The 25,830-nt window shown below is 35.8% G+C and overlaps 1 protein-coding gene across 1 annotated transcript in view; it reads right to left on the bottom strand.

Annotated features, from left to right (window-relative positions):
• The window catches only part of LOC128982894 (amyloid protein-binding protein 2-like), a 102,441-nt gene extending 82,071 nt beyond the window's left edge, over positions 1 to 20,370 (bottom strand). Inside the window, exons 1-3 of the mRNA XM_054401950.1 lie at positions 19,765 to 20,370; positions 18,678 to 18,791; positions 11,681 to 11,804 (exon numbers count right to left, since the gene is read on the bottom strand). Of these exons, the coding sequence (XP_054257925.1) occupies positions 11,681 to 11,804; positions 18,678 to 18,791; positions 19,765 to 19,899 (373 nt within the window). The 5' untranslated portion in view covers positions 19,900 to 20,370. The remainder of the gene's footprint in view (positions 1 to 11,680; positions 11,805 to 18,677; positions 18,792 to 19,764) is intronic.
• Between the last annotated feature and the right edge of the window lie 5,460 nt (positions 20,371 to 25,830).

The following is a 25,830-nucleotide window of genomic DNA, read 5'->3' as shown; positions in this document are numbered from 1 at the left end:
GTTTACATCTCCTAACTACAAAAACAGCTGTTTTTGGCAATCAATAATTGTGTATAATATTATTAAATATTCTGAAACTACAATAAATTCCCTACACAATTTGTATAGGCCTATCTCCGAATCTGAAGTAGGTTGAAACAATTTTATATGTTTTATAAATGTCATAAAAATTATGTTTTCGTAAAAAAATTTTAAAACTGTATTTTTAGACGTCAATTAATTACTCCGAAATTTTAGAATTCAACTGCATATAACTATACAGGGTGTTCAAAAAAGGTGGGGACATAATTTACGTAGTGATTCCTTGGGTCAAAATAAAGAGGAAATCAAGAATAAATTTTTTCCCAAAATCGCTTCCTTAACCAGATATCCGCCATTTTGTATTTTTTACATAAACATTTTTATCTTTGAAATTTTTCAACCGATCTTTATGAAACTTGGTATGTATGTTAAGGTGGAAGAGACCCATGTTAGAAAATAAAATTGATCTTAACTCAACTTAAAATTTCAAAATGACGGTCATTTTAATTTTTCTAAGCTTAAATTACTCAAAAACGGATGATTTTATGAAAGAATTTAAAGCACGCTTTTATTTAGCATTTTTACTTCCCTATCAAACGATACCAAGTGCAAAAAGATTGAATGAGAAATACAGTAGCTGAAATATTAAGATTTTTAGTTGTAAAATGGGGCAAACCTGACTAGCTTCTGCCTTATTCTACCTAATTTTACAAAAAAAAAAAATACAAAATTGTGGATATCTGGTTAAAGAAGCGATTTTGGAAAAAAATGTTCTTCTTGATTTTCTCTTTATTTTGACCGAAGGAATCACCAGTGTTGGGAAGTAGCGTGCTACTTTTTTTAGTAGCGTTAACTGTAGCTACGCTACTGTTAAGATTTTTTAGCTTTAGCTGTAGCTTTATTTTTAAAGTAGTTGTAGCGGAATTTTAACAACTTTCTTACTACATTAACATTGATTGATATAGTGTTTTTATCACAACCTCTTGTAAAACAGCCTCTTTCAAACTGAGATTTTCAAAAACATTAGGCCTACTTTCTTGGCTTCATACAGCCGCAGCTGTTTCATTACCAATTACAACGTTGTGTGGTCATGGAGGCCATTATCTGAGTGTTGTCCACATTTTTGGCTCTCATGTTCTTTATTTGCTACTCTATGATTACTGCCAGATAAAATAAAATCGCTATGTGCAGACGACGTTTAACGTTACCGGTGACAAGAGAAGCTATTGAATGCTTGCAAGTGATTGACAGGGGAATTAGTAATCAATTTAGTTTCTTTATTATATGGATAGTTTCAACTTGGGTTTTAATGGAAACAAACACTAAACCCTAAAATAATGGCTGGTCTATCAACATTTGCTTCAGCTGTTGATTGTGGTCCATCATCACAAGCTTGGTTAGATTACGAAGATTTTTCAAAGGTTTACTAAAGAAACGAAGAGGAAATTTCCTGATTAGATTTAAGATATGCCTGGACTACATAATAATTGTAACAAAAAATCTTCATATAACACGAAACTTACATTAAAAAAATAGCGTAGTTTGCTCCTGCTAACAGCTCTTGTCAAGGACTATTCCTAGGCTATGCTATTGGATTAATACGAATTCCAAGTTCAATTAATAGGAATATATCTGTTTAGTCCTTGTAAGAACAAGCCTACTATAGCCAACTTGTTACATAGCCTAAGTAGGCCTACATGTTATTTTTACTTAACAATTTTCAACACGTTTAAATTAAAAAGCCGATTTCAGGATAAGTTGCTGAATACTGTTTTCTGCACCAACGTTTATTGAAGCACAATTTGCCCTATGCATAATGACAATAAAAGACAATTTCTTGACATTGAAAAGTGTTATTCATAGAACAAATAACTTATCACTATGGTTAAAAGTTATAGCAATTTCGTTTTTAACATTAAAAATAATGAAAGGCGATAAACTCCGATTTCAGTAGGCTATATGCTCTGAACACAAAAAAGTATTTTTAAATAATCGTTTTACAGTTTTATTGGTCTAAATAGTTTATCTAAGACATCTATAAATGAATGTACATTAAAGAAATAAAATGAGCTTTTAAAATATAGTTTGGTTGTATGTCCTTTGAACTTATTGAAATTTAGATATAAGATGCTTAAAAATAATGCAATATTTAAAAATAAGTACTTAATATGATGACACCCAACTATTTTGTTTGTGTTGTTGTAATGTTAGGTTATAATGCCAACAAATTAAATACATCTATGAATAAGTTGTTTTCCAAGTAATATTAGATACGATACCGACATTTTGTTGTTTGAATGTTTGTTCAATAAAAATATAGTTGAAATAAACTTTACATTTACCTAATGTGCGTGGAATAAAAGTAACGTCTTTGGAAAAGTAGCTAAAATTGTAGCTATAGCTACATTTCATTGTAGCTGTAGTTGTAGCTAGTGTGGCAAAGCCATAACAGTTCCAAAAAGACTGTTTGTAACATATGTTATTAATACCAGATGTTGGGAATATAAAAAGAAAACAATCTGGGTTGGACTAGTTGAACTAATAGCAAAACGATAATGTTAACTGAAACTTAAACTACTTTAATTGTCAAAAATAAAACTTCTTTCACGCTTCCACATTTATATAATTTACCTAAATTAGAACAAACTTATAACTCCCCGACAGCTAGCTACTTTTTCGGAACTGTAGCTAGGTAGAGCTGTAGCTAAGATACTTTTTTGGAAATGTAGCAGTAGCATCGATATATAACTACTGGATCGGCAGCGCCGCTCCGCTGCCCGAGCCGCCAGCACTGGTTGCGTTCAAAGAAATGAAGGGTGATAGTGGGCAAAAGCGCAACGCAGCATATTGCTTCTGCATTGTCGCGGCATATGTTAAGCGGTTATATACTAAAGAACAGGTTTTAAGAGACTTCTTTTGAGAAATCATTTATCTTCTTGACATCCTCAATCATAATCAATATAAACCTGCATACTAAGCGAATTTCCATCTACCTGGCTGGAATTCCACTAATTTATTGCCTTAAAACTGTGAGATTTATTTCCTATTTAAATATCATTAATTTTGATGAGTACTTAGGTTTGCTGCTCAGGGAAGAAAATAGCGTTTTTTATTGAAATATTGATAGCTTAGTATGAAGTACAAAATTTCAAAATTTCATTAAAATATGTCTATAGACAAGCAAGCTTCAAAAGTTTATTTATTCTCCATAAGAATAACATGGTAGGTAATTTTAAATTTACACTTTTTAGGGATTTTTTTTTTGTAACTGTTAGAAATACAACAATGCTTCAATATACTAAATTATTGTTTTTTTTTAGCTCTACAATGGTTTGGAAAGATATTACAAAATTTTACAGGATAAAAAATGGGAAAACCCCATCTTTACCCCATAAAACTTCCCATTAACCCCTGTTCCCACAATCCGATCATACTGGTTTGCAAACTCGTTCGAATAAATGTAGGTTTACTTGTTTATACCAAATTTCATCAAAATCGGATGATTTTTCCATACGGACACATATATATGAATTTACGGATGGTGTTTTTGGCCTCTGGGGACCTGAAAACGAAAAAGTAAATCGGTCTCACGTCCAGGTTTTACCATGAGACCTACGGTAATAGTTTATGCCCTATATGGGTAATTCCCTAAATACAATGAAATAATTAACACGTTACAAGGTTGACAAGTCAATTCAACAAAAGAATAAATTCAGCAAAAACCCGATTGAAAACCGCTAAACAATGATTTTCTTTGCCTCTCGTTATGAATATTTGTCACTTTGACAGTTTGGACTAAGAACTTGACATATTCAAATAAAGTAATTTACATATGTAAACACATTCGCAAAAACCGAGGGTCAAACTCTTGATGATTTTTAATACGGCTTTCAAAGAGGATTGATTGGCAAGCTAAAACAGTGGTACATTATAATCAGTTAAAAATTAATTGATTCAAAAGCAATAAGCCAGACCTAGCCTTGAGTCAGGGAAACAGACGTTGAACTTGACCCTTGCCAATTACCTTTCAATACCACACAAACTTGCGCATTTACTACATTATTTAACTTGGATAAATGATTCAGTTCAAAACTTCAGTAAAAAGATAAACCAACATTGATTTACAAGTTACAAAAACCGTTTTTAATCCTACATGTATAGAGACATAAAAAACTTCAACTTAGTGTTTATAAAATATAAGAAAACCAAAAGTAGTTATTCTTGATAACATTTTAAAATTCAATAACTAACCATACATACATTAACTGTCATCTGGTTTAGGCCTAAAACATTGCTAAGCATGATTTGATACTGAATGAAGAATGAGATGGTTGAAACCATAGCTTTTCATAACCAGTGAGGTGTTATAGCATGATTGATTTTTATTTAAATAACTGTAAAGTTTGGCCGTGCCTATAATAAACGGAGCAGTCAACCATATAAATTGCAGCCTAATCTTTCCAGCTATATTGATAAATCAAAACAATTTAGTGTCTTTTAACCATCAAGGATATTGCTATTACAGCAATTCTTGACCTCTATAATGAGGGGTTTAATGGTCAGATAACGTTTGCATCCCCATCTCTGCTGTCACCACTAGTAAACAACCACTACAAACCATCTAGACCTACTGTACTTCCATTACAATGTGCACTTGCCACTCTGAGTAGGATTTTTTTGTCATTTCGCTAAATTTCTTAAATGGTATTAATGATTAGGCTCATTATTTTTATCAATAATACATACTAAGAAATTGTAGTATTTTTTAAAAAGTTTGAATATTTTTTTTTAATTTGACTGCAAAACTTGAGTTAAGAAATGCCTTAATTCATATAGAAAATGCCCTAAACTCGTTGGTTTAGTTCAAAATCAAATCTTTTCCAATTTATATCGTTTTTCCAATTTTATCCTCTCTTCACTCTCCCGCCATAACTATCGTCAGCTGAGCGGTGAGCGCAACTCAACTCAGTCGACTGCCTCTCGTCTGCTCACAATGCGCATGCGTCGAGACTGTTTCTAATCATTACCGATAGATCGCACCACATACTAGCGCTCTTCTGGCCCTGCTAGCCAACAAAATACTGGCGACAGGTCCACTGAATCACTAAACGATAAACGTCTAGTAGGTACAACGGTGATACTTCCCCATATAGGAAAATTTTCTTAAAGCCAATTAAAATTACCGGTACTGTAATATTTAGTGAGTAAATAATTTATTTATATAAAGGGAATGTGACAATGTATCAGCCTTGTTTTATAAGTTTTATTACGATCGGACCACTATTAAGCAAAATATCACCGGAAAAGCAACCGCACTGGCTACTTATGTACTGCCGCATGGCGCTAGCATTGCGGGTGACTCTAAGCCATTGTAGAATGCGGGCTTTATTTTGGGTTAGGTTAGGTTAAGTTTGGTTAGGTTAGGTTAGGTTAAGGTTGGTTAGGTTAGGTTAAGTTAGTTTAGGTTAGGTTAAGTTTGATTAAGTTAGGTCTGGTTAGGTTAGGTTAAGTTAGGTTAGGTTAAGTTTGGTTAGGTTAAGTTTGGTTAGGTTAGTTTAGGTTAGGTTAGGTAAGTTTGGTTAGGTTAGGTTAGTATAGTTTAGGTTAGGTTAAGTTTGGTTAGGTTAAGTTAGTTTAAGTAGGTTTGGTTAGGTTAGGTTAGGTTTGGTTAGGTTAGGTTTGGTTAGGTTAGTTTAGATTAGGTTAGTTTATCAATAACATGAGTATTGTAAGTAAACTAACCTAGCCAAACTCAACCTAACCTAAACTAACCTAACCTTAAATAAAGCCCGCATTCCACAATTTTAGGTCCATTTACTTACAAAACTCATGTTATTGATAAACTAAACTAACCTAACCAAACTTAATTTAACCAAACTTAACCTAACCTAAACTAATTAACCTAACCTAAGGTAAACAGCCCAAACTCCGAACGGTTAGAGGAGGTTAGGTCATTATATTGTATTTTTATCCTATTTGGTTATATCCAGGCTTGATTAATTGTTTTACAAGGATTTATTATGAACTAATATTAAATTTTATGTCACAAACAACAAGTATCTCCTTGCAAATATTGTAAAATAACGTAATACAAGTGCCGAACGTTTCAACCATGAATAGCCCAATACCGAACGGCGTACGTCCCAAATCCGAACGCTGGTTTCCCAAATCCGAACGAGTCTGGTCTCCACTCTAAACACTGGATTCTTTAAATTGAACCACTTTGAATTTAAGTTTTAAATGCCGTTGATATAAAAAGTAACATACCTGATGACGACATGAGCAGAAAGCGACGAAATAACTCGCAGTAGTATCAAACTACTAACTACTACGGCCACGGCACGGCCACCAAGATTATGTGTTTTTGCCCAGTCGATTTAACAAAATATACTATAACAACGCACAGTCCAAGGGAAAAAGCAAAGTATTAAGCTCATTTTAGTGGAATGCAAGTTACTGGTTTGCGTGACAGTTTTTATTGCAAAATTAAATACAGCAAACTTGAATTTAAAAAAACACTTATTTACAAATTAAATTATACACAATGTGCAAAAATGTCTACTGACGAGAACGAAACATAAAAACATTAAACTTTTTCTTAGAATGCAAAGAAATCTCGTCCCTCCACAGCGGGTGAAATTTAAAATTATTTCCAAATTAAAATCAACAAACTTAAAATAAAAAATACACTTATATACAAACTATACACTATGTACAAAAATTACGGGAACGAAACTTTAAAGAACATTTAACTTTTCCTTTGAATTCAAAGAAATCACGACCCTCCACAGCGGGTGAAATTTAAAATTATTTCCAAATTAAAATCAACAAACTTAAAATAAAAATACACTTATATACAAATTATACACTATGTACAAAAATTACGGGAACGAAACTTTAAAGAACATTTAACTTTTCCTTTGAATTCAAAGAAATCACGACCCTCCACAGCAGGTGAAATTTAAAATTATTTCCAAATTAAAATCAACAAACTTAAAATAAAAATACACTTATATACAAATTATACACTATGTCTCAGTAGAAAAAGTTATGACATAAGTTTCGTTCCCGTCAGTACAATTTACAATTTACGTCAGTACGAGAACGAAACTTATGTCATAACTTTTTCTTTGAATGTAAAGAAACCACGTCTCTCCACAGTGGGTGCACTTAAAATTTGGACTATGTCTGTTAATGGCACGTCATTGTCGAAGTCTTCTTCTTCAGGCCATACAAATTTGTTTCCTCTTCTGCTAAGATATTTGATTCCGGCTTTGTCGTTTTTGATTGATTTTATTTGGCTAGGATAATAATCTTGTTTCCCTTCCACATCATAAGGGACGACGACCCAGCTGTTGACCATAAGATTTTCAAGGTCCTTGGGGGCTACAACAACGGGAATTTCTTCGTCCTGGGAGTCACTATCGCTGTCATCGGGTGCTGTTGTCGGCCGTTTATTGCTATTTCCTTCTTGTTTGATCGTTCTCTTTACTTCACGTATCATTCGCCGCCGTTCCTTTTCTTCTTCCTTTTCCCTCTTCTTGGCTTCTCTTGCCTCCATGTATTGTCGGTAGGTTTCTCCCGTAATCGCAGCTGGTGTTGGGTCTCTTTTCTTGACTTTTTTCTTGATGGATGTCGGGGAGGGATACTGCAGGAACCTTTTAAAAGGTGATGGCATACTATTGGATGTGCAGCATTTTGATGGAGTGGTGTAAGCTGGTAGGGGCATTCCTGAAATCAAAAAGAAAAAACATAACACTTCAAATAAGCATCTTAATGTAAAAAAAAATACTATGAGTTGATAATAGAAAGATATGAATGTTTAACTTAATCACCTCGTTGCGTTGGTCTAAAGTATGTCTAATGAATAAATCCTCTAAGTTACCTGCAGAGCTCGTAGTTTCTGTTTGGCTGCATGATGGCTGGTTGGTCTCAGATGGGAGATCACGTAGCAATTCAGGATCAGGCTGCTCAGGAACATTGTTTTCAGGCATGCTCTCCAAAATATCAGTGACAGACACCTGCAACAATAGGCATGTTTAACCATAATAACTTGGATAATAAAAAATATTTCACTATAATGAACACAGGTGGTTGATATGAATTTCTAACAGTGGTATTTAAGGGTTGCTGTTAAGATGCAACCACCAACCATTGCCTTGCATGTTGGTGATGAAGTGCTGCCCCGACAACGTGCCACCACGACAACCCCCAAATCGGATAAATGTGTGGTGTCAGGCTGTCGTGATGGTACGTTGTTGGGGTGGTACCTTTATGTGCTCACCGTTTTCAACCGTGTAGGATATCTTAACTTTACTTAATTTGTTTTAAGTTGCAGCACAAATGTTAAAATGAGTCTTGCATTTTTTACTTATTTTTACTGTGTAATGTAACTTAATCAAACTATTAAACGGGACCTACCTCGATTGATATGCCTTGGTCTGCGTTGGTAAATCCTAGGCTGTCAATGATGTTCTGCAGACCCTGTTCGTCCACGGAAGAGTTGCCGTCTGCAATTATCCGGCCCTCGACGATTCCGGACTGGTCACTTCCGTCTTCATGAAGGTCGATTGGAAAGTCCAGCACGTCGTCCACAATTTCTTCTTCAGCAGGTGTTAGGGCTGGTGGCCGTTTAGGATCCGGAGTTGAAGTAGTAGAAGGGTCAAATGGAGGTTCGTTTTCCTTCTCCGACGCTGATATTTCACATTTTAGGGTGGCAAGCTCATTTTTGATGGAATTCCATACTTGGAATAGTGACTGGTCTTCTACTTCAATTTCTCCGCGGGCAAACTTCTGGACTTTCTCAAGTCCCATCTTAACCTCGAAATAGCTCAGATGAGCTCGGATTTCTTCGGCCTTTCGTTTAAGGTTATTTGTCTTAGCAGGTGTATTAGTTTTTTTGAGGATGAGGTTGTAGTGAACTTTTTCCGGGTCAAGGGTATCCAGACCAGTGGCCTTAAACCCATTCACTACAACCTTCGCATCCAAACTGTCCAAAACTGTTTTCAGAAGAGGTGAAAACTCTTCTCGCTTCATCCACCTTCCATCATGTTTGAACCGCCAGTCATTAACACAGGTCTTCCACTGTGTTTTTAGTGGCCGAAACACGGCTACATCAAGGGGCTGTAGGAGATGCGTGGAATTTGGATAAAGGGCTATTACCTCTATGTCATTCTGCGAACAGTATGTTGAGAGATGGAAGCTCATGTGTGAGGTGTGCCCATCGATGAACAAAACAATTGGAAAATCAATGTTTTTCGATTGAAGCCAAGGATGGAAAATGTTCGCAATGTACTCGTAGAATGTTTCTCGAGTCATCCACCCATTCTCCGATTTGCCTAGTCCCCAATCGGCAGGGAAAGTTCTGACAATGGCAGGGGGCACTCTTTCGTATTTAAAAACTACCATTGGTGGGGCCACCTCTCCTGCGGCATTGGCATTTACCAGCACTGTCAAACACTCCTTTTCATCGTTGCCAGTTTGCTGGTAAACCGCCTTTTCACCTTTTCTGGCGAGGACTGTTTTTCCTTTAGGGCATAGAAAAAACGCCGTTTCGTCGGCGTTGAAAATTCGACGAGGATCAAGGAAGATGTTGATTAGTCCTTTAGACTCTAGGTAGCTTTTGACCTCGCCGAACCATGCCCGGATGTCTCCCTCTGTGACATTGGCACGAGATGATATTAATGCCTGAGAGACTCTTTTTGCGATCTCGGGATGGCGGCCAAGGAATAAGTTGAACCACTTGTCACCAGGGACATTGTTTTTGAACGGCGTTGGTCTGTTCAGGTCTTTGATGAGCCGGGCAACACTTTCAACGAGCTGGTCTTTCGTGACTGGAAATCCAGCTTTGGCCACGTCCAATGCCCACTGTACAATGTAGCGTTCTTCTTCATCAGATAAAACAGCTGGACGGCCGATCGGGGCGTTCTCCTTGTATTTTCCTTTCAGCTTGTCATACAAAGTAGTCTTTGGGACTTCATACGCTCTCGCTGCCGCGGATATGGAGTACCCCTCATTCTTGACGGCATCCAAAGCCTTTTCAACGTCTTCTTGCGTGTATCTTTGTTTGGATATCGGTCGGCTTGGAGGAGGCATCTTCCTGCGAACCACAAAATTTGTATAGATACAAGTAGCCTACACATAAAAAAACATTAAATAATACTTTACTTTAAATAAATTGTTTAATGAGGTACTGCTACTGAGTATATTAATAAACAAAACCTAAAATAATGCACAAATAATGTTGTCTAACTTAACTGGAACTTAGGCGATGTCAAAATTGTTATATTGGAATTCATTCTTTAAAAACGGTCAATTGTAAGCAAATGTTGGACAATTACAAAGTTTTTTTCTATCCTTGAAATATGTTGCAAGCTTTAGAATAAATTATTTTCACTAAAATACAATATTTGGTTACTTATTTCAATCATTAAGTGAGCCGTTCGGAATTGGGAATTACCAGACGCCTAAGTCCCGAACGATCGTTCGGATTTGGGCAAACCAAGCTTTTGGCTTGCCTAATTCCGAACGGCTTATAATTAATAATTAAATCAATACTTCTATAATGTATTGGCACTTAAAAATAGCTTTAATGCATCCTGAATAGTTTAAAACAAAGAAATATGTAAATGGTTTAGTTTAAGTAATGAAAAAACCTTATCTCACTTACCTTACGTCTTAGACGAAATCGCAGCGTCACTCCCGCCAAACTTCGAAACTCGTAACGGTCAACTAATCCACAGCCTTCTGAATCTACGCTTCAAATGTTTCAAAACGGAGTGAAGTTGATTTTTATAGATCGAAAAACGCTGAATACGGTGGCAATCGTAGTTTAAACCGTAGTGGACTGAAATTCTTAATATTTCGTTTTGAATAAATTTCGTTCGGATTTGGGCAGTCGTTCGGCGTTTGGGCAGTTTACCTTAACCTAACCAAACCTAACCTTACCTAACCTAACCTAACCAAACCTTACCTAACCTAAACAAACATACCCTAACCAAACCAAACTTAACCTAACCTAACCTAACCTAACCAAACCAAACGTAACCTAACCTAACTTGATCAAACTTAACCTAACCTAAACTAACATAACCTAAACTAACTTAACCTAACATAACTTAACCTAACATAACTTAACCTAACCTAACCTAACCAATCCTAACCCAAAATAAAGCCCGCATTCTACAATGGCTTAGAGTCACCTGCAATGCTATCGCCACGCGGCAGTAGCCTACATAAGTAGCCAGCGCGGTCGCTTTTCCGGTGATATTTTACTTAATAGTGGTCCGATCGTAATAAAACTTACATATTCTTGTCCAGGAGGAAATTCCGCTCAATTTGAGTACCCACAACATGGGTTATGGGCAAAAAATTATTTTTCCCGTTTTTCCCATTTTCCGGGAAAACGGGACGTTTCCGCAAAAAATGTATATCATTTTTGGAATCAGCATTAAAAAACGAACAGATTTAAAAAAAAAAATTAATTTTTAGAGCGTTGACTGGAGGTCGACATAGGCCTAATTACCAAATATATGATAAATTTAAACAGAATTAACATTCTAGAAAGATGTTCACATTGAACACATTTATTTTGTTAGGGCAGTATGAGTATTAAGCTATGTACAAGGTAACAGCTAAATGGAAAAGAAGCTTGACTTACCTAGGCTGATTCCAAGGTCTATGACACTAATTTTTTGTGGCAATGTGGGCATCTCCAGCGCAGTTCTGATACGATAACTGTTGGACAGCTCCTTGGCAACTTGCGTCCCATGGTCCATCAAAGTCTACAACATTATACCATGTAGCAAAGATCACTATATTTATTTATTTATTTGTTGCCAACGGATTTCACCAATTTACAATAATGAATTACAATAAATTGTGAGTTACTCATCATGACTAAATAAACTAAAACTAAGTAACAATGCAAAACTAATTAACAATACAATAAGGATACATGCCAAATCTAAGACAGTAAAAAAAACTACTTAATACCTAGTAACAAGACATAAATATTACAGACATAAATATTACAAGACATAATTGAATAAATAGTACAAAAAGTTCAAGTCTAAGAAATATGTACATAACAAAGGCAAGTGAGACTAACCTAGGAAATAATATAACAATAAATATAATTGATTTGAGACTACTGTAACAAACTTATCACTTTCAAGTTAGTTAGTTTCCAGTGGCAGTTCTAGGATATTGTCAGGGAGGGACCTATCTGGGTGATCCACACCAGGAGGGGGGGGGGGTCTTTTTAATGCCACTTTTAAAGTATAGAACAGTGTCCAAAAATCTGTGTTACATATTTATACCTAAATGTATGTTGAAATTTGTTCTTCCAGGGTTCAATGGGGGGGCTCCATTTCAAGTTATTACATTAATGATATTGTATGGGCCTATATTACAAACAATTTGTATGACTATACCATTATTCACTAGTTGTTCTGCCCGAGCTTCACATCAGGGGCCCATTTCATAATAAACTACAAGTTACAACTTGTAACTTGTAATTTCCATAAGATTTGCATTGGGCGATCAGCTGATTTACTAATAATATTAGTTTGTACTTTATTATGAAATGGGCCCCAGGGCAAGAATACTTGAGAGAATGATGTGGGTCTCTAAATCTACTCTAAAATACCCCCGCCGCAGCAAACCTGCAGACTAAGCGAATTTCCATTAACCTGATTGGATTTACACTAAAATGCCTCCACAAAAATAGCACATTTATTTCCTATTTAAATAGAATTAGTTTAACGAGTACTTAGGTTTGCTGCAACAGGGAGGGTAAAAAAGATTTTTTTTATAAAATTATAATAGTTTAGTAAGAAATAAAAGTATTTTCCAAAATCGATCAAAATATGTTCATAAACAAGCAAACTACAACAGTTGAATTATTCTCCATAAGAATAACATGGGAATTTTAAAATTACAATTTTTTTGAATTTTCTCCGTAACAATTAGGCGCATAATAACGCTTCAATATACTAAATTATTTGTTTTTTTAAGCTCTACAAAATGGTTTAAAAAGAAATTGTGAAATTTTATGTTTTTCGGGTCAAAAATGGGAAAAACCTATTTTTACCCCATAAAACCCCCCATAAACCCCCGTTCCCATAGTCCGATCATGCTGGTTCGCGAACTCATTCAAGTTTATCCCGCCTTACACCTTCAAACCAAATTTTATCAAAATCGGACAAAAATTACTCAAGTTATCGTGCGGATGGACACATATATAAGGTAAATGCCCCAAATACCAACACCCTAAGACTCAATTCAAGTTTACATCTGCAAATAAATAATTATAGGTTATGTTAAGCTTGAGTATTATGGAGTTAATAATTTTGCCATGATATAAACTCTCAGATTACATAAATAGATAAAAGAAAAACATCCAATTAACAGTTTTTAAGCATCTTAAAGTTGGGGAAACACTCTTTGTACTTTTCTGGAAATACCGACAGCAATGAAACAAAATACCGACACCTCATGTCCTAAATACCAACATTATCATTTTAACACCAATTTAAGAGAGAACAGGAACATTATCATCATAATAAAGTATTTTTATTGAAGTTTGTGTATTCATTTAACCTATTCCACAACTTTATTTCAATATTTTGTCCCTATCCATCCCAAAAAGTAAAAGTTAAGACTTGAACATTCTCCAACTTACGGTAACTATGGTAACTTACTTCCCAATTTTATTGAAAACCACTTAGACAAAGTACGTAAAAATTTGTTTATGTTTGGCAAATGTAAATTAAGTAGTCTCTGTATTAATTATGTGCGAAATTGTAAACATATATCGACATCTGATGAAAATTCACTACGATGTAAGAGCAGCAGCAGCAGCCGACGCGACTGACGCTGGCAATGCTGTCTACAGCTGGAGCTGCCTACTTGATAAGCTGTTACGCAAGTTTCTGTGTTTAACTTATTCAATTATAGTACTGTATGACTTCTTTGGTAAAATATAATTCCAATAAAACTGGAACAAGTAAGTATTTAATGAAACATGAAAAAGTAACTTAAAACCATTGACGTATTTAAGTTTACATTTTGGATTGGCCTACCCTTAGTATTAAGATATTATTTACAAAAACATACAGAAAATACAAATACATACATATACAGAAATACAGCTACAGAAGTACAGTTACAGAAATATACACAGACAAATAGAAGAACAAATACAAATAGAAAATATAAAAATAAAACACGCACACACACACACAGATCTTAGAATGCTTTAAAATATTGTACAAATGTTAAAATACTCAAGCAAACACACACACTCTCTATCTCTTACAACTGAAATCTATAATGTCCACGCCGATCAAAAATTGGTTCACTTAAAATTGTGACAATTTCGTCGAGAGGAACCTCGTCGACGTCGTCATTCTCTGGCCAAACGAATGTATCTCCTACTTGGGCAAGAAATTGTATATTGCCAGTCTTCTCCTCGCCGTTGACATCAAGTAGCTGGCCTATGTACCGCTTGGTGCCATATGGAACAATCACCCACTTCCCAACACTAAAGTCCTCGAAGCAGAGCTTCGGATTCACAGGCACCTTGTCGATGTTGAATGCACTTGGTGCCATTGATACATCCAATCCTAGATCTTCGGAGTCGGACGAAAGTGGGGAAACATCTTCCTTTTCAGTCTTTTTTCTAGGCCCACTGACCTTTTCTTTTTTAATTTTCATGGCCACTTTTTTCATTTCTTGTTTTTCTCTTCTTTTTTGTCTTCTTTCTTCCATTTCCTTTTCTTTTTTTTCTTTTTCAGCCACCAATGTCTTTCGGTACTCCTTCCATTTTATACATGTTATTACTGAAGGGACTTTTGCCGTTTTTGTCCTCCTTTTAATCCCAGATTCCTTTTTGGGCCCAGGCCAAAATACGCAGTCTTTGAAGGGCGACGGAATACTGCTTGTGTCCTCTTGGACAGCAGATGTAGATGGCTGGGCGTCTTCTTGAACAGATGTCGATGGCCGAGATGTAGGGGTAACTGCCCTGGCACATGTTACAGGTGGGGTCGATCCAATGTTGGCAGGGATTTGTTGAACAGGTTCGGACACCACGGTAACAGGGAGATCGAGTTCCAAACCCATTGATACATCCAATCCTAGATCTTCAAAAAGTCCCTCGTCCACAAATATTTCTTCCTCTAATTCAATATTTGATGAACAATCGATGAGGACGTTTGGCTCTTGTTGGATTGTTGTGGGCATCATTGGATCTGGATCATCTGGGTCGTCTGGGTCGTTGCAGACAACCTCTTCCATATCCATGCGGGTACTATTTACAAAATCAAGAGGTCGATGTTCCTCAACAGAGTTTGTAGTTTTGTTAGAATCACTACAATTACTTTGGTCAATGCTCGTTTTAAGGTCTTGCCGAATGCTCCTCCACACTTCATACAGCGATTCATCACGACGCTTTATAGGTCCACCATGTCTAAACGCCTTTAACCTGTCATGGCCTATTTTCTTCTCAAGATGAGCGAGGCAGATGTTTACTCTCTCGGTTTCTACATTAGACTGTTGTGTTAGGGGTTTTGGGTTTTGGGCCAAGTTACCTACAATTTTGGTCATGTCAATGTCATTGACATCTAACGTAACTAGACCGCATGTTTTAAAACCATTCTGAATGGTTTCTGGCTTGATTGTCCTTTCAATCACTGACTGCAGCATCGGAGGAAAGTCTTCTTTCTTTAGCTTTTGTGAGGAGTGGTCAAACCTCCATTGGGACACTGCTTTTTTCCACGCATTTTTCAGTGGGTGGAAAACCGCGACGTCTAGAGGCTGCAGCAGATGTGTAGCATTGGGCAAAAGGGCGACAAGTTCAATCTTCTTTGAGGTACAAAACTCACTAAGCTCAAGAGACAGATGTGATACGTGGCCATCCATGAACATTATCACAGGTCTCGGAATATTATTTGCAGTTAGGTAAGGTTCAAAAGTGTTGGCCATGTATTCAAAAAAAGCTTCAGATGTCATCCAACCTGATTCACTCTTCCCCAAACCCCACCCATCTGGCACAGCCATCCCTACTTGCAAAGGGATTCTCTCGTAAGCGTATAGAATCATTGGTGGTGCTACCTCCCCATCTGCTCTCACAGTCATTAGAACTGTGACGTTTTCCTTGTCTGTGTTTCCAGATATGTTGTACACACTTCGGTCCCCTCTGGCTGCAATAACTTTCCCCGTTTTGGGACTTAAAAAGAATGCAGTTTCGTCGCAGTTAAAAACCCGACGAAGGTCTTGGAATATGTCCATCAAATCGTTTTCTTGGCAGTAGGTCTTCACTTCGGCACACCAAGAGGCCACACTTTCTTGAGTGATGGCAGCTCTGGAAGTTGTCAGAGTCTGGCACTCCCGGACTGCCAGATTCTTGTGGCGGCCCATAAACAATTCGTACCAACGTCTACCAGGCTTTTGATTGACAAATGGGTTCGGCTTTCCTGATTTGGCAAGCATGCGACCAGCACTGAATATAAGTTGCTCTTTAGTGACTGGAAAGCCTTTTGTTTTACAAGCCAGAACCCATTGGACCAAAACTTCCTCTTCGACGTCTGACAGAAGAGGTTTTCTCCCCAGCTTGCACTTCTCTTCATAGCGGCCGTTGATCTTGTCAAGAAGGGTCACTCGAGGAACACCGAAACGTTTGGCCGCCGACGAAGTTGTCTCCACACCACTTCTTACAGCCAGAATGGCATTTTGCATGTCCTCGTCTGCATATTGCTTCCTTTTTTTCGGGGGTGGCGTTTTCGCTGGAGGCATTCTAAAAAATAAAAATAAAACGTGATTAGAAAAAGGACAAAAACGACTAAGACCACAGCATATTAAAATGCTATACATGATTATAAATATGAAATACGATAGCAAAACATGTTTTAAAGTCAAGTGTCGGTATTTTTTTTCGTAAATTATTCATGAAAATAATACCGACAACGCCATGTCGGTATTTGGCAAAATGACGAAAACTTGCTCTGAATACCGACACCGGCCAAAAAATTACAAGAAACCGTTAAAAGCAAGATTTGAATTACACATTTAAAAACCTAAGTATCTAGATTCACATAAATATTAAAGTTAATACTAACACATATATGACAAATTACTTATTCGCTAAAGCAAATCCCAATGTTCGTAGTGAAAACCTGTAAGATTCTTACCTGAAATCACCGTAGTCGTGCACCGGCAGACGAAACTTGTCATAACGAACTCAGAAAAGGAGGGAACTCATATCTTCTTCTTCTTACTTGTAGAAAAAAACATCGCAAACGCATCTGGCTTACAATATAGCCGGTAGAGACGACAAGGACATTATGTTTTGTTATGAAATGTGGCTGTGTCGGTATTTAGTACATTGTCGGTATTTGGGGCACTTACCTTATATATATATATATATATAGATATATAAAAATTTGAACGAATGGTGTTTTTGGCCTCTGGGGACATCAAAATGAAAAAGTAAATCGGTCCCGGGCTTAGGTCTTACCATGAGACCTACGGTAATAGCTACTTCCCTATAGGGAAATTCGCTAAAAACAGTTTCACTCAACACCCTTACCATGCAAATTATACAGCCAAATTTCAATCACTTGTGCATTTGAACTAAACTGTGTGGTGGAATCAAAACTAATAACTTAAGATCCATAGGCCTTATGACAATCAAAAGATTAACTCAGGGAAAAGTAAACAAACAAACTACAAATGAAAACAAATCTAAAAGCTATAAAAATTACTCCCACTTCTTCTCGTTTTCAGTTTAAATGGGTAGCCTAGTCTAGAAGGCAGATCTAACTTAACTAAAACCTATTTGATAAAGTTTATGATTTTGATTTATGAAAAAAAGGCTGCACTTTAGTTTACACATTCACTCCACTCGATTGAAATTTTTGATTAGGCCTAAAACTATTGATATAACTTAGGCCTATCGATTAATTTATTTGATTGTAAATATCCGATCCATATATTCCTTCTGTTTTATTATCTTTACACTTTTTTTTAAGCACATTTAAATTACTAATTGACAACTGATCTTGTTCAGGCAAAAACAGCCTATAAGTTAGAAGCTATATGGATGAAATTGCTTTAAACTAACCTAACATAACTAACTAAACTTGCTGTATCATTTCAAAACCCTGTTTAGAAACAGAAAAAGCATGTGTGAGGATATCAATCGTAATTTTGAAATGTTACAGCTTTGAAATATTACAGCAAGTTTGGTTAGTTAGGTTAGTTTAGAACAGTTTCACTTCAATATACTATAACTTTTGTCAAAATAGGCTACTTCAATATTAGTTAGACATAAAACAAGGAAACAATAAAAAAATAAAGTAAAATCAATAAAATAATAGATTGAACAATCAAATGTAATAATCAATATATCGATAGTAATCGAATGAATGTGTCCGGTGCGTAAACTAAGTGCAACTGAAAAAAGGACAGCATAGCTTATAAGTATACCGTACTCTAAAACTGATTAGAAGTTAAATGTGATCACACATTATCATTAGAGCAGACATTTTGCATTGTAAATCCCATTAGACCCACAGTGATAATCCCTTAACTTAGAATGGTAATGAAAACAACAATATAAAATCTATGATCAAGTCTTTTAAATCTAAGGCACATACCTGAAAACTTTTAAGTAACTGGAGCCTTTTATTTGAAACTTTTAACATTCTGGCAAAGACATCTAAGTCACCGAATTCAACTCCTAACAAGCACAGACGTTTTTCTCTATAAAACTGGAAACAAACAAATATCAACAGGCAATGTGTTACAACTATATTTTCTATTAAGTTAGGCCTAAAAGTTACTATTAGTTTAGCTAGCTTGATTGAATATAAGTTTTAACAGCATATTTTTTTATACAACATAGAATAGGCCTAACTTATGAAGTTAGCCTCCTTTCATACGTAGCTTTAACCTAAGTTATAAAAAATGTGTAAACTTAGGCCTAAAAAGGAAAGGCAGAAATTATGCGTCCGGTAACCAGACATTGATTAGGCGTCCGGTAGTTAGGCCTACTGTCATAACCTAACCTAACTAACCAAACTTGCTGATAATGAATAGGTACATGAAATAAAGGATATAATTCTGTCCATAAAATAAAATTAAATGCCTCAAATTCTAACAAAATATATAGGACCTACAGTTAACAAGAAATGGCATTCTAAGCAAAATCTTTGACAAAAAGTAAGTGTCACCGATGGGATTCGATCTCGGCCTATAGATAGGCTAGACCTCTTGTAAGTTACAGTAGCCTACATCAACCAGTTTCTTACACTAAGTTATCTACTACACCACGAACACCGATGGCTGAACATTGTATCGTTGAGGTAATGGTGTTCCAGGCCCCCACAACCCGGTAACGTCACTGCCGGAAGCCTAATCCACTTTTAGTTACCTGACGTGTATCCTCTGCGAAAAGGAAAACTAACCTCGTGTAGGTCTACCTTAAATGACTTCATTATGTTAGTAACTTAGGTTCTTACTCATAGTGGCATGTTCAATGAAGGAATCCAACTTGGTGAACTCTTTTTAAGAGAAAACCAAACTCCTTAAATCTTTTTCCCTTGGTTAAATAAATCATATTAACTTAACTTAAGTAGGCTAATATCCTTGCAATAGGAACTTCAACTAGGCCTAACTTAAGTTAGGCCTAGCCTAGGTTTTTCCAATGCTTAGGCCTAAATCAAGATAGTAAATAAAACTTACCATATAATAGACATCAAACAGCATATTTTCTGGTAATATTTTAAAATCTGGATCATTTTTGAAGCAGTTGTAAAAGTCCATTATGGACCTAATGCTAATGTCATATAATGATAATACAGGTACTGGATTCGACATTTTGTCGTTAATTTTAAAACTTAACTAAATAGAAATAAGACACAAAGACACGACAATTGTGTTGTAACGAAAATCAAAACACTTCAACAAATCTTCATCTTGTAGCAGCTGCTGTGTTCGAGGTTAAAATTGATGGTTCTTGCTATCAACTTATAAAATGATGAGCCTGAACAGTGATCCCTTGATTCCTATCGCCTATCTCACTTGCATGGCATGAAAAAACCTGACATCGACATCACTGTCAAGATCGAGGACATTCCCGTTCCTTTCCTTTCGTGATATTTCAATTTTCTGACATTGTGATTGTCTCTCCTTAAATGTATGTATGTTTGTATTATCTGATCTTTATCTATCTATATCTTTTATCTTTGTGTTTGGCTTTGGCAGGCAACTAGGAAAACTTGGGTCTTCCTTCACAGTCTTCAGCGAAGCGAACTACCACTCTACTCCTACTGACTGACTAGTGACTGACTGACTGGTTTGGTTTTTGTTTTTGCTTTCTGCTGCAGCTCAGCTGCATATTACTAGTTTATCTTGTCGTCATTGAATATTGTCTGTCACTCCACTCTTTCAGTGTCAGTCTCAGTCAGTTACTCAGACTCAGTTCAGTTCTCTTCTCCTCAGTTTGGTTTGAGCTTTTGTGATTGATTGTGCTGGACCGGAGTCACAATCATCCGGTCCGGATGGAGACGGACGGTCACTGGTAGTGGTCACTGAACACTGAGGGGTCTGACTTAGAGCCTTATTATGCGCGGCCACTCGAGTGGCGCGCGACCGCGACTGCTCAAAGCCCACTTTTAGCGGGCCATGTTATCATATGGAGCTTATTAAGCAACGCGACTGCGGTGGCGAGGCACGCGACAGTCGCCGCGACTGGCCACTCCAGTCGCGCACCCTCGCTACTAGTCGCGAGCCCACGCGACTGTCGCACCACCAGCGGGCCATGTTATCATATGCTGTTTATTACGCGCAGCCACAGTCGCGGGCCACAGCGGACCCTACTCTCTGCCCTCGCCTCAGTCCTGATTTTTGTTACAGCATTTTATTATATTAATTATATTATCTATATATTTATAAATATTGGTTTTCTTTTCCGAGTTGGTTCGGCTCTTCTACCTGACCGATTTTCATAATATTAGTTTTAAATTAAAGGTATTCACGAACAGATTTGCCACCAATCATCATCATTCATGTCTCTACTGTATTACTCAACCAAAAAAATAAATCCGATTTTTTTAAATTCTTTCTTCAATTAAAGCCTCTCACCAGTTCTGATTACATCATCCTATATGTTTTGCTCTAAGAACATTCAGTAAAATGCCAGCTTCAATTTTGAGCTATTAATTATTAAGATCGGTCGTACGTGAAGCACGCTACTGAATCACTAATCAACAATAATAATTATTATTTTAACACTTATCTGCAATCAATGATACGTAACTCCATTTGTAGTTATTTTACATGTCTTAGTCCTAAAAAAGGACTATCCCTCAAAACAAAGGCTTTTATTTGAGATGTTGCCCTTTTGAATCAGTTAAGTTCAAGATACTGTCTGTATTACTCAATTATTACCATTATTGTGAATACTATAGATCCAGGCAACGCCGAGTTTTGATGCTAATATTGTATTAATATTATGATTAAATCAAGTCAAAACCATTATAATATTTAATTTAAGGTAAGTGCTTGCCTCTCCTTAGCTGAAATAAAATTATTCATTTTATTATGCGATACGGATAAGTCGCCTTATATTCTTCCTAAAAGGTTATAAAAAGAACGTCTCGTCTCCCGGAAACAATCAAAATACATCTTTGTATAAAACATAAAATACATAAAATACATATTGTATGGAACACAATAAATGAAGAGAGGAATAAAATACAAGATACACCACAAGAGAACTACAAACTACTACATAACAATAAAATAGTCACTGATCCGTATCACATAAGCAACATCTTTAACAACACGTTTCTAGGACCTACGACATCATAACAAAGTCTAAATCACACAGCTGAAGACCCAACAGATATTGACACCACTCCTCTGGACAGTTTCAATACAATTACAACCCCTGAACTCGAAAAAATTCTTTCCAAGCTCAACTCAACAAACTCTGCCGGCTTTGACGATATAACGGGAAAAATAGTAAATATTGTACTGACGATATAAAAGAACCACTCTTACACTTAATAAACACATCAATCCTGCAAGCAGAAGTCCCATCCAAACTCAAAGTAGCCAGCAAGATAATTCCTTAAATTTAAAGCAGGTGACAAAATGAACCCAGTTAACTACCAACTCATAGCAAACTTACCCACTCTCTCAAAAGCACTGGAAAGAGCTATACACAATCAAATTATTGCACACCTGGAAAGAAATAACATAATCACGTCATGCCAACATGGATTCAGGAAAAAACTTAGTACCACAACAGCCATAGCAGACCTTTGTAACAAAATTGTGGAAATCTGGGAAGAAAAACAAACGGCCACTGGCATATTCATCGATCTGCAGAAAGCATTTGACTCCTTAGACTGGAAAATACTTATACAAAAATTAGAAAAATACAAAATACAAAATCAAGCCCTAAAATGGATCAAAAGCTATCTTACCGACAGAACTCAATATACACAGAAATAAATCATTACAGCCTCAAATCAATCAATATAGTAAAATCATCAATCAAACAAGTGACAAGAGGTGTACCACAGGGCTCAATACTGGGACCTTTACTGTTCCTCATATACATAAACGACTTCCCAGACAAACTAGACAGCACCCAAAAATGTCTGCTCTTTGCAGATGACACTACAATAATAACCCCAACTGTGAGAAATGGAAATAGAAACCGGCGCATCATCAACTCAACAATAGATCAAGTAACAACCATCTGTAACAACCTACAACTAACAATAAATAACAAAAAAACTTTGCATATCAACTTCACCCCCACATGCACAAAAAATCCTGAAACCACCTCTGCAAGAAGCTCTCGAAGTCATTGTTTGGAATAAGAAGCATAACAGATGAAGAAACAGCCCTTATGGCATATCATGCACTGTTTGCCAGTCACATTAGATACATCATTGTGGCTTGGGGATCTTCAGCACAGAACAAATTAGACCAACTACTCGTGATCCAGAAGAAAGCCATTAGAACAATATTCCGGAAAAATTACCAAGAACACTGCAAGCCACTCTTCAAGAACCACAAGATCCTGACCATCACATCCACGTTATACATCCATAACCATAATCCTCATAGTAAATTCAAATCCAATCCTTCGATCCAGTCAACACAACCACAACACCCGCAACAAAAATAACATTCACCTTCCACGCCACAGACTAAACAAAACCAGTAAATCACCATCTCACTCAGGATCATCCCTCTACAATCTCCTGTCACAACACATAAAAAAATTAACAAGCCAAAAATCTTCATAAAGTCACTAAAAGAGTACTTCAGTCAGCCCCTACTACTCACTATCAGAATACACTGAAGAACATACACACCAACACCTTAAATAGGGCCCATCAAAGCTAATTCAATCAAATATTGACGATTTCCCAATCACCAGATTGTGGAGAAGACATCGAAGGTAAAAGGTAAGGTAAAAGGTAAAAAGGTAAAACCGCTGGTCTGTCCGCTGCCTTCTTTCTAAGCCATTATAGTCCAGGAATTTTAGGGATTCAAATGCCATTCGACCTAACAAATTCGAACTACCTAGAAATTTTGCACAGCTGTTAAGTAAGCCATGTTCTTGAAAATGTCAAAAGTCCCCGGAAATCCCTGCTGTGCTTCAGCCGCCATCTTGGAAAATGGCGGCCAATTTTCACTTTTTTGACAATATTTCCCAAACTATTGGCATTAGAGAATTTTTGTAAATACAAAAGTTAAAGAACGTTTAAAAATACACAATTTTTATATTACAAGGTTTGCTATATCTCTAACGGCTATTGAGATAAATAATAAAAATAGTTTTAAATTTAAAATTCCCATGTTATTCTTATGAAGGAAAAGAAAATTGTTGCAGTTTGCTTATTTATGGGTATATTTTTATCAAACTTGGCAAACTTATTTATTTTATACTAAGCTAATGATATTTAACATAATTACACACTTTATAACCCTTCCAATAGCAGTAAACCTAGTACTTGTTAAATTTAAAGTTATTTAAATAGGGATTCTATCTTTCATTTTTAGGTATTATTTTAATAAAAATCCAGGCAGGCAAATGGAAATTCATTTTTAGACACGATTGTTAATTTTTCCTTATTAGTATTAAAGAGAAATGGAAAATAGGGGCCGATTTTTTTTAATGAATCCTTAATTGTCAACATTATCAAAAATTACCAAGAGCTAAATAATATTCGCTACTGAAAACTGAACAATTAATCAACAGTTTATTGAAAGCTAAAGATGCAGTTGAATCTTCTGGACGACCTGACAAGTCTTTCTTTGCAATGCGCATGAATCTGTGGTAACAGTACTTATGATAACGACATTTTTCTGCCACAAGATCAATTGTATTATTGCTACTCGTAAGTCAACTTCATTTCCCTACTCATCAGAGCGTTGTTTACAAACTGATATAACTTTAGCACGAAATTCAACTGTAGCCACATTACACACGTCCAGACGTCTATTTTTAGGGAATTTTGAATCAGGGACACTAGCTGTCTCTCCACAAAATAAACAGTCACTACGGAAGTTGAATCTCTTAGCTTCTGATCTGAGCACTGCACTTACCTTAGGAGATGATGGTCGTGTATTTTCTTTGTTTTCTGAAACTTAAGTACTCTTTCTTGTGTAGCTTTTACGACAAGTTTTGTGTAATGTTACTTTTCCCAGTGCTTCAAATATTATATGTTTCTCATCCCCTCTATCTAAGCTTGATTGAATTAGATTTTCTATTCCTCGTTCCACGATTACCTGATCTTCTTCAATTTCTACTACACATATTGCGCATTTCATGTTTAATTAAATGACACTGGCATGGTTATATATATCACACAACGTTAACAATGTACACAGAAAAATAATAAAACAACTTCAAATAAACACGAACACACTTAAAAACAGCCTTTCATTCTTATTAAATAACTTCAGAATCTGTAAAACAAACAAACATTCTCAGCTATCATACTTTATTATACTGTCAGCTGACTAACAATGAACAAGTCAAATATTCCTGTTAAAAAAGTGCTGCCAATATCAATAAACAAAATACAAACATTTTTTTCAGTTTTTAGTAGCGAATATTATTTAGCTCTTGGTAATTTTTGATAATGTTGACAATTAAGGATTCATTAAAAAAAATCGGCCACCATTTTCCATTTCTCTTTAATACTAATAAGGAAAAATTAACAATCGTGTCTGAAAATGAATTTCCATTTGCCTGCCTGGATTTTTATTAAAATAATACCTAAAAATGAAAGATAGAATCCCTATTTAAATAACTTTAAATTTAACAAGTACTAGGTTTACTGCTATTGGAAGGGTTATAAAGTGTGTAATTATGTTAAATATCATTAGCTTAGTATAAAATAAATAAGTTTGCCAAGTTTGATAAAAATATATCCATAAATAAGCAAACTGCAACAATTTTCTTTTCCTTCATAAGAATAACATGGGAATTTTAAATTTAAAACTATTTTTATTATTTATCTCAATAGCCGTTAGAGATAGAGCAAACCTTGTAGTATAAAAATTGTGTATTTTTAAACTTTCTTTAACTTTTGTATTTACAAAAATTCTCTAATACCAATAGTTTGGGAAATATTGTCAAAAAAGTGAAAATTGGCCGCCATTTTCCAAGATGGCGGCTGAAGCACAGCAGGGATTTCCGGGGACTTTTGACATTTTCAAGAACATGGCTTACTTAACAGCTGTGCAAAATTTCTAGGTAGTTCGAATTTGTTAGGT

The sequence above is a fragment of the Macrosteles quadrilineatus genome, unplaced genomic scaffold (genome assembly GCF_028750875.1).
Source record: "Macrosteles quadrilineatus isolate MER2022 unplaced genomic scaffold, UCM_ALF_1.0 Scaffold_1__1_contigs__length_201487025, whole genome shotgun sequence".
NCBI lineage: Eukaryota > Metazoa > Arthropoda > Insecta > Hemiptera > Cicadellidae > Macrosteles > Macrosteles quadrilineatus.
This window is presented reverse-complemented; position numbering and strand designations above follow the sequence as displayed.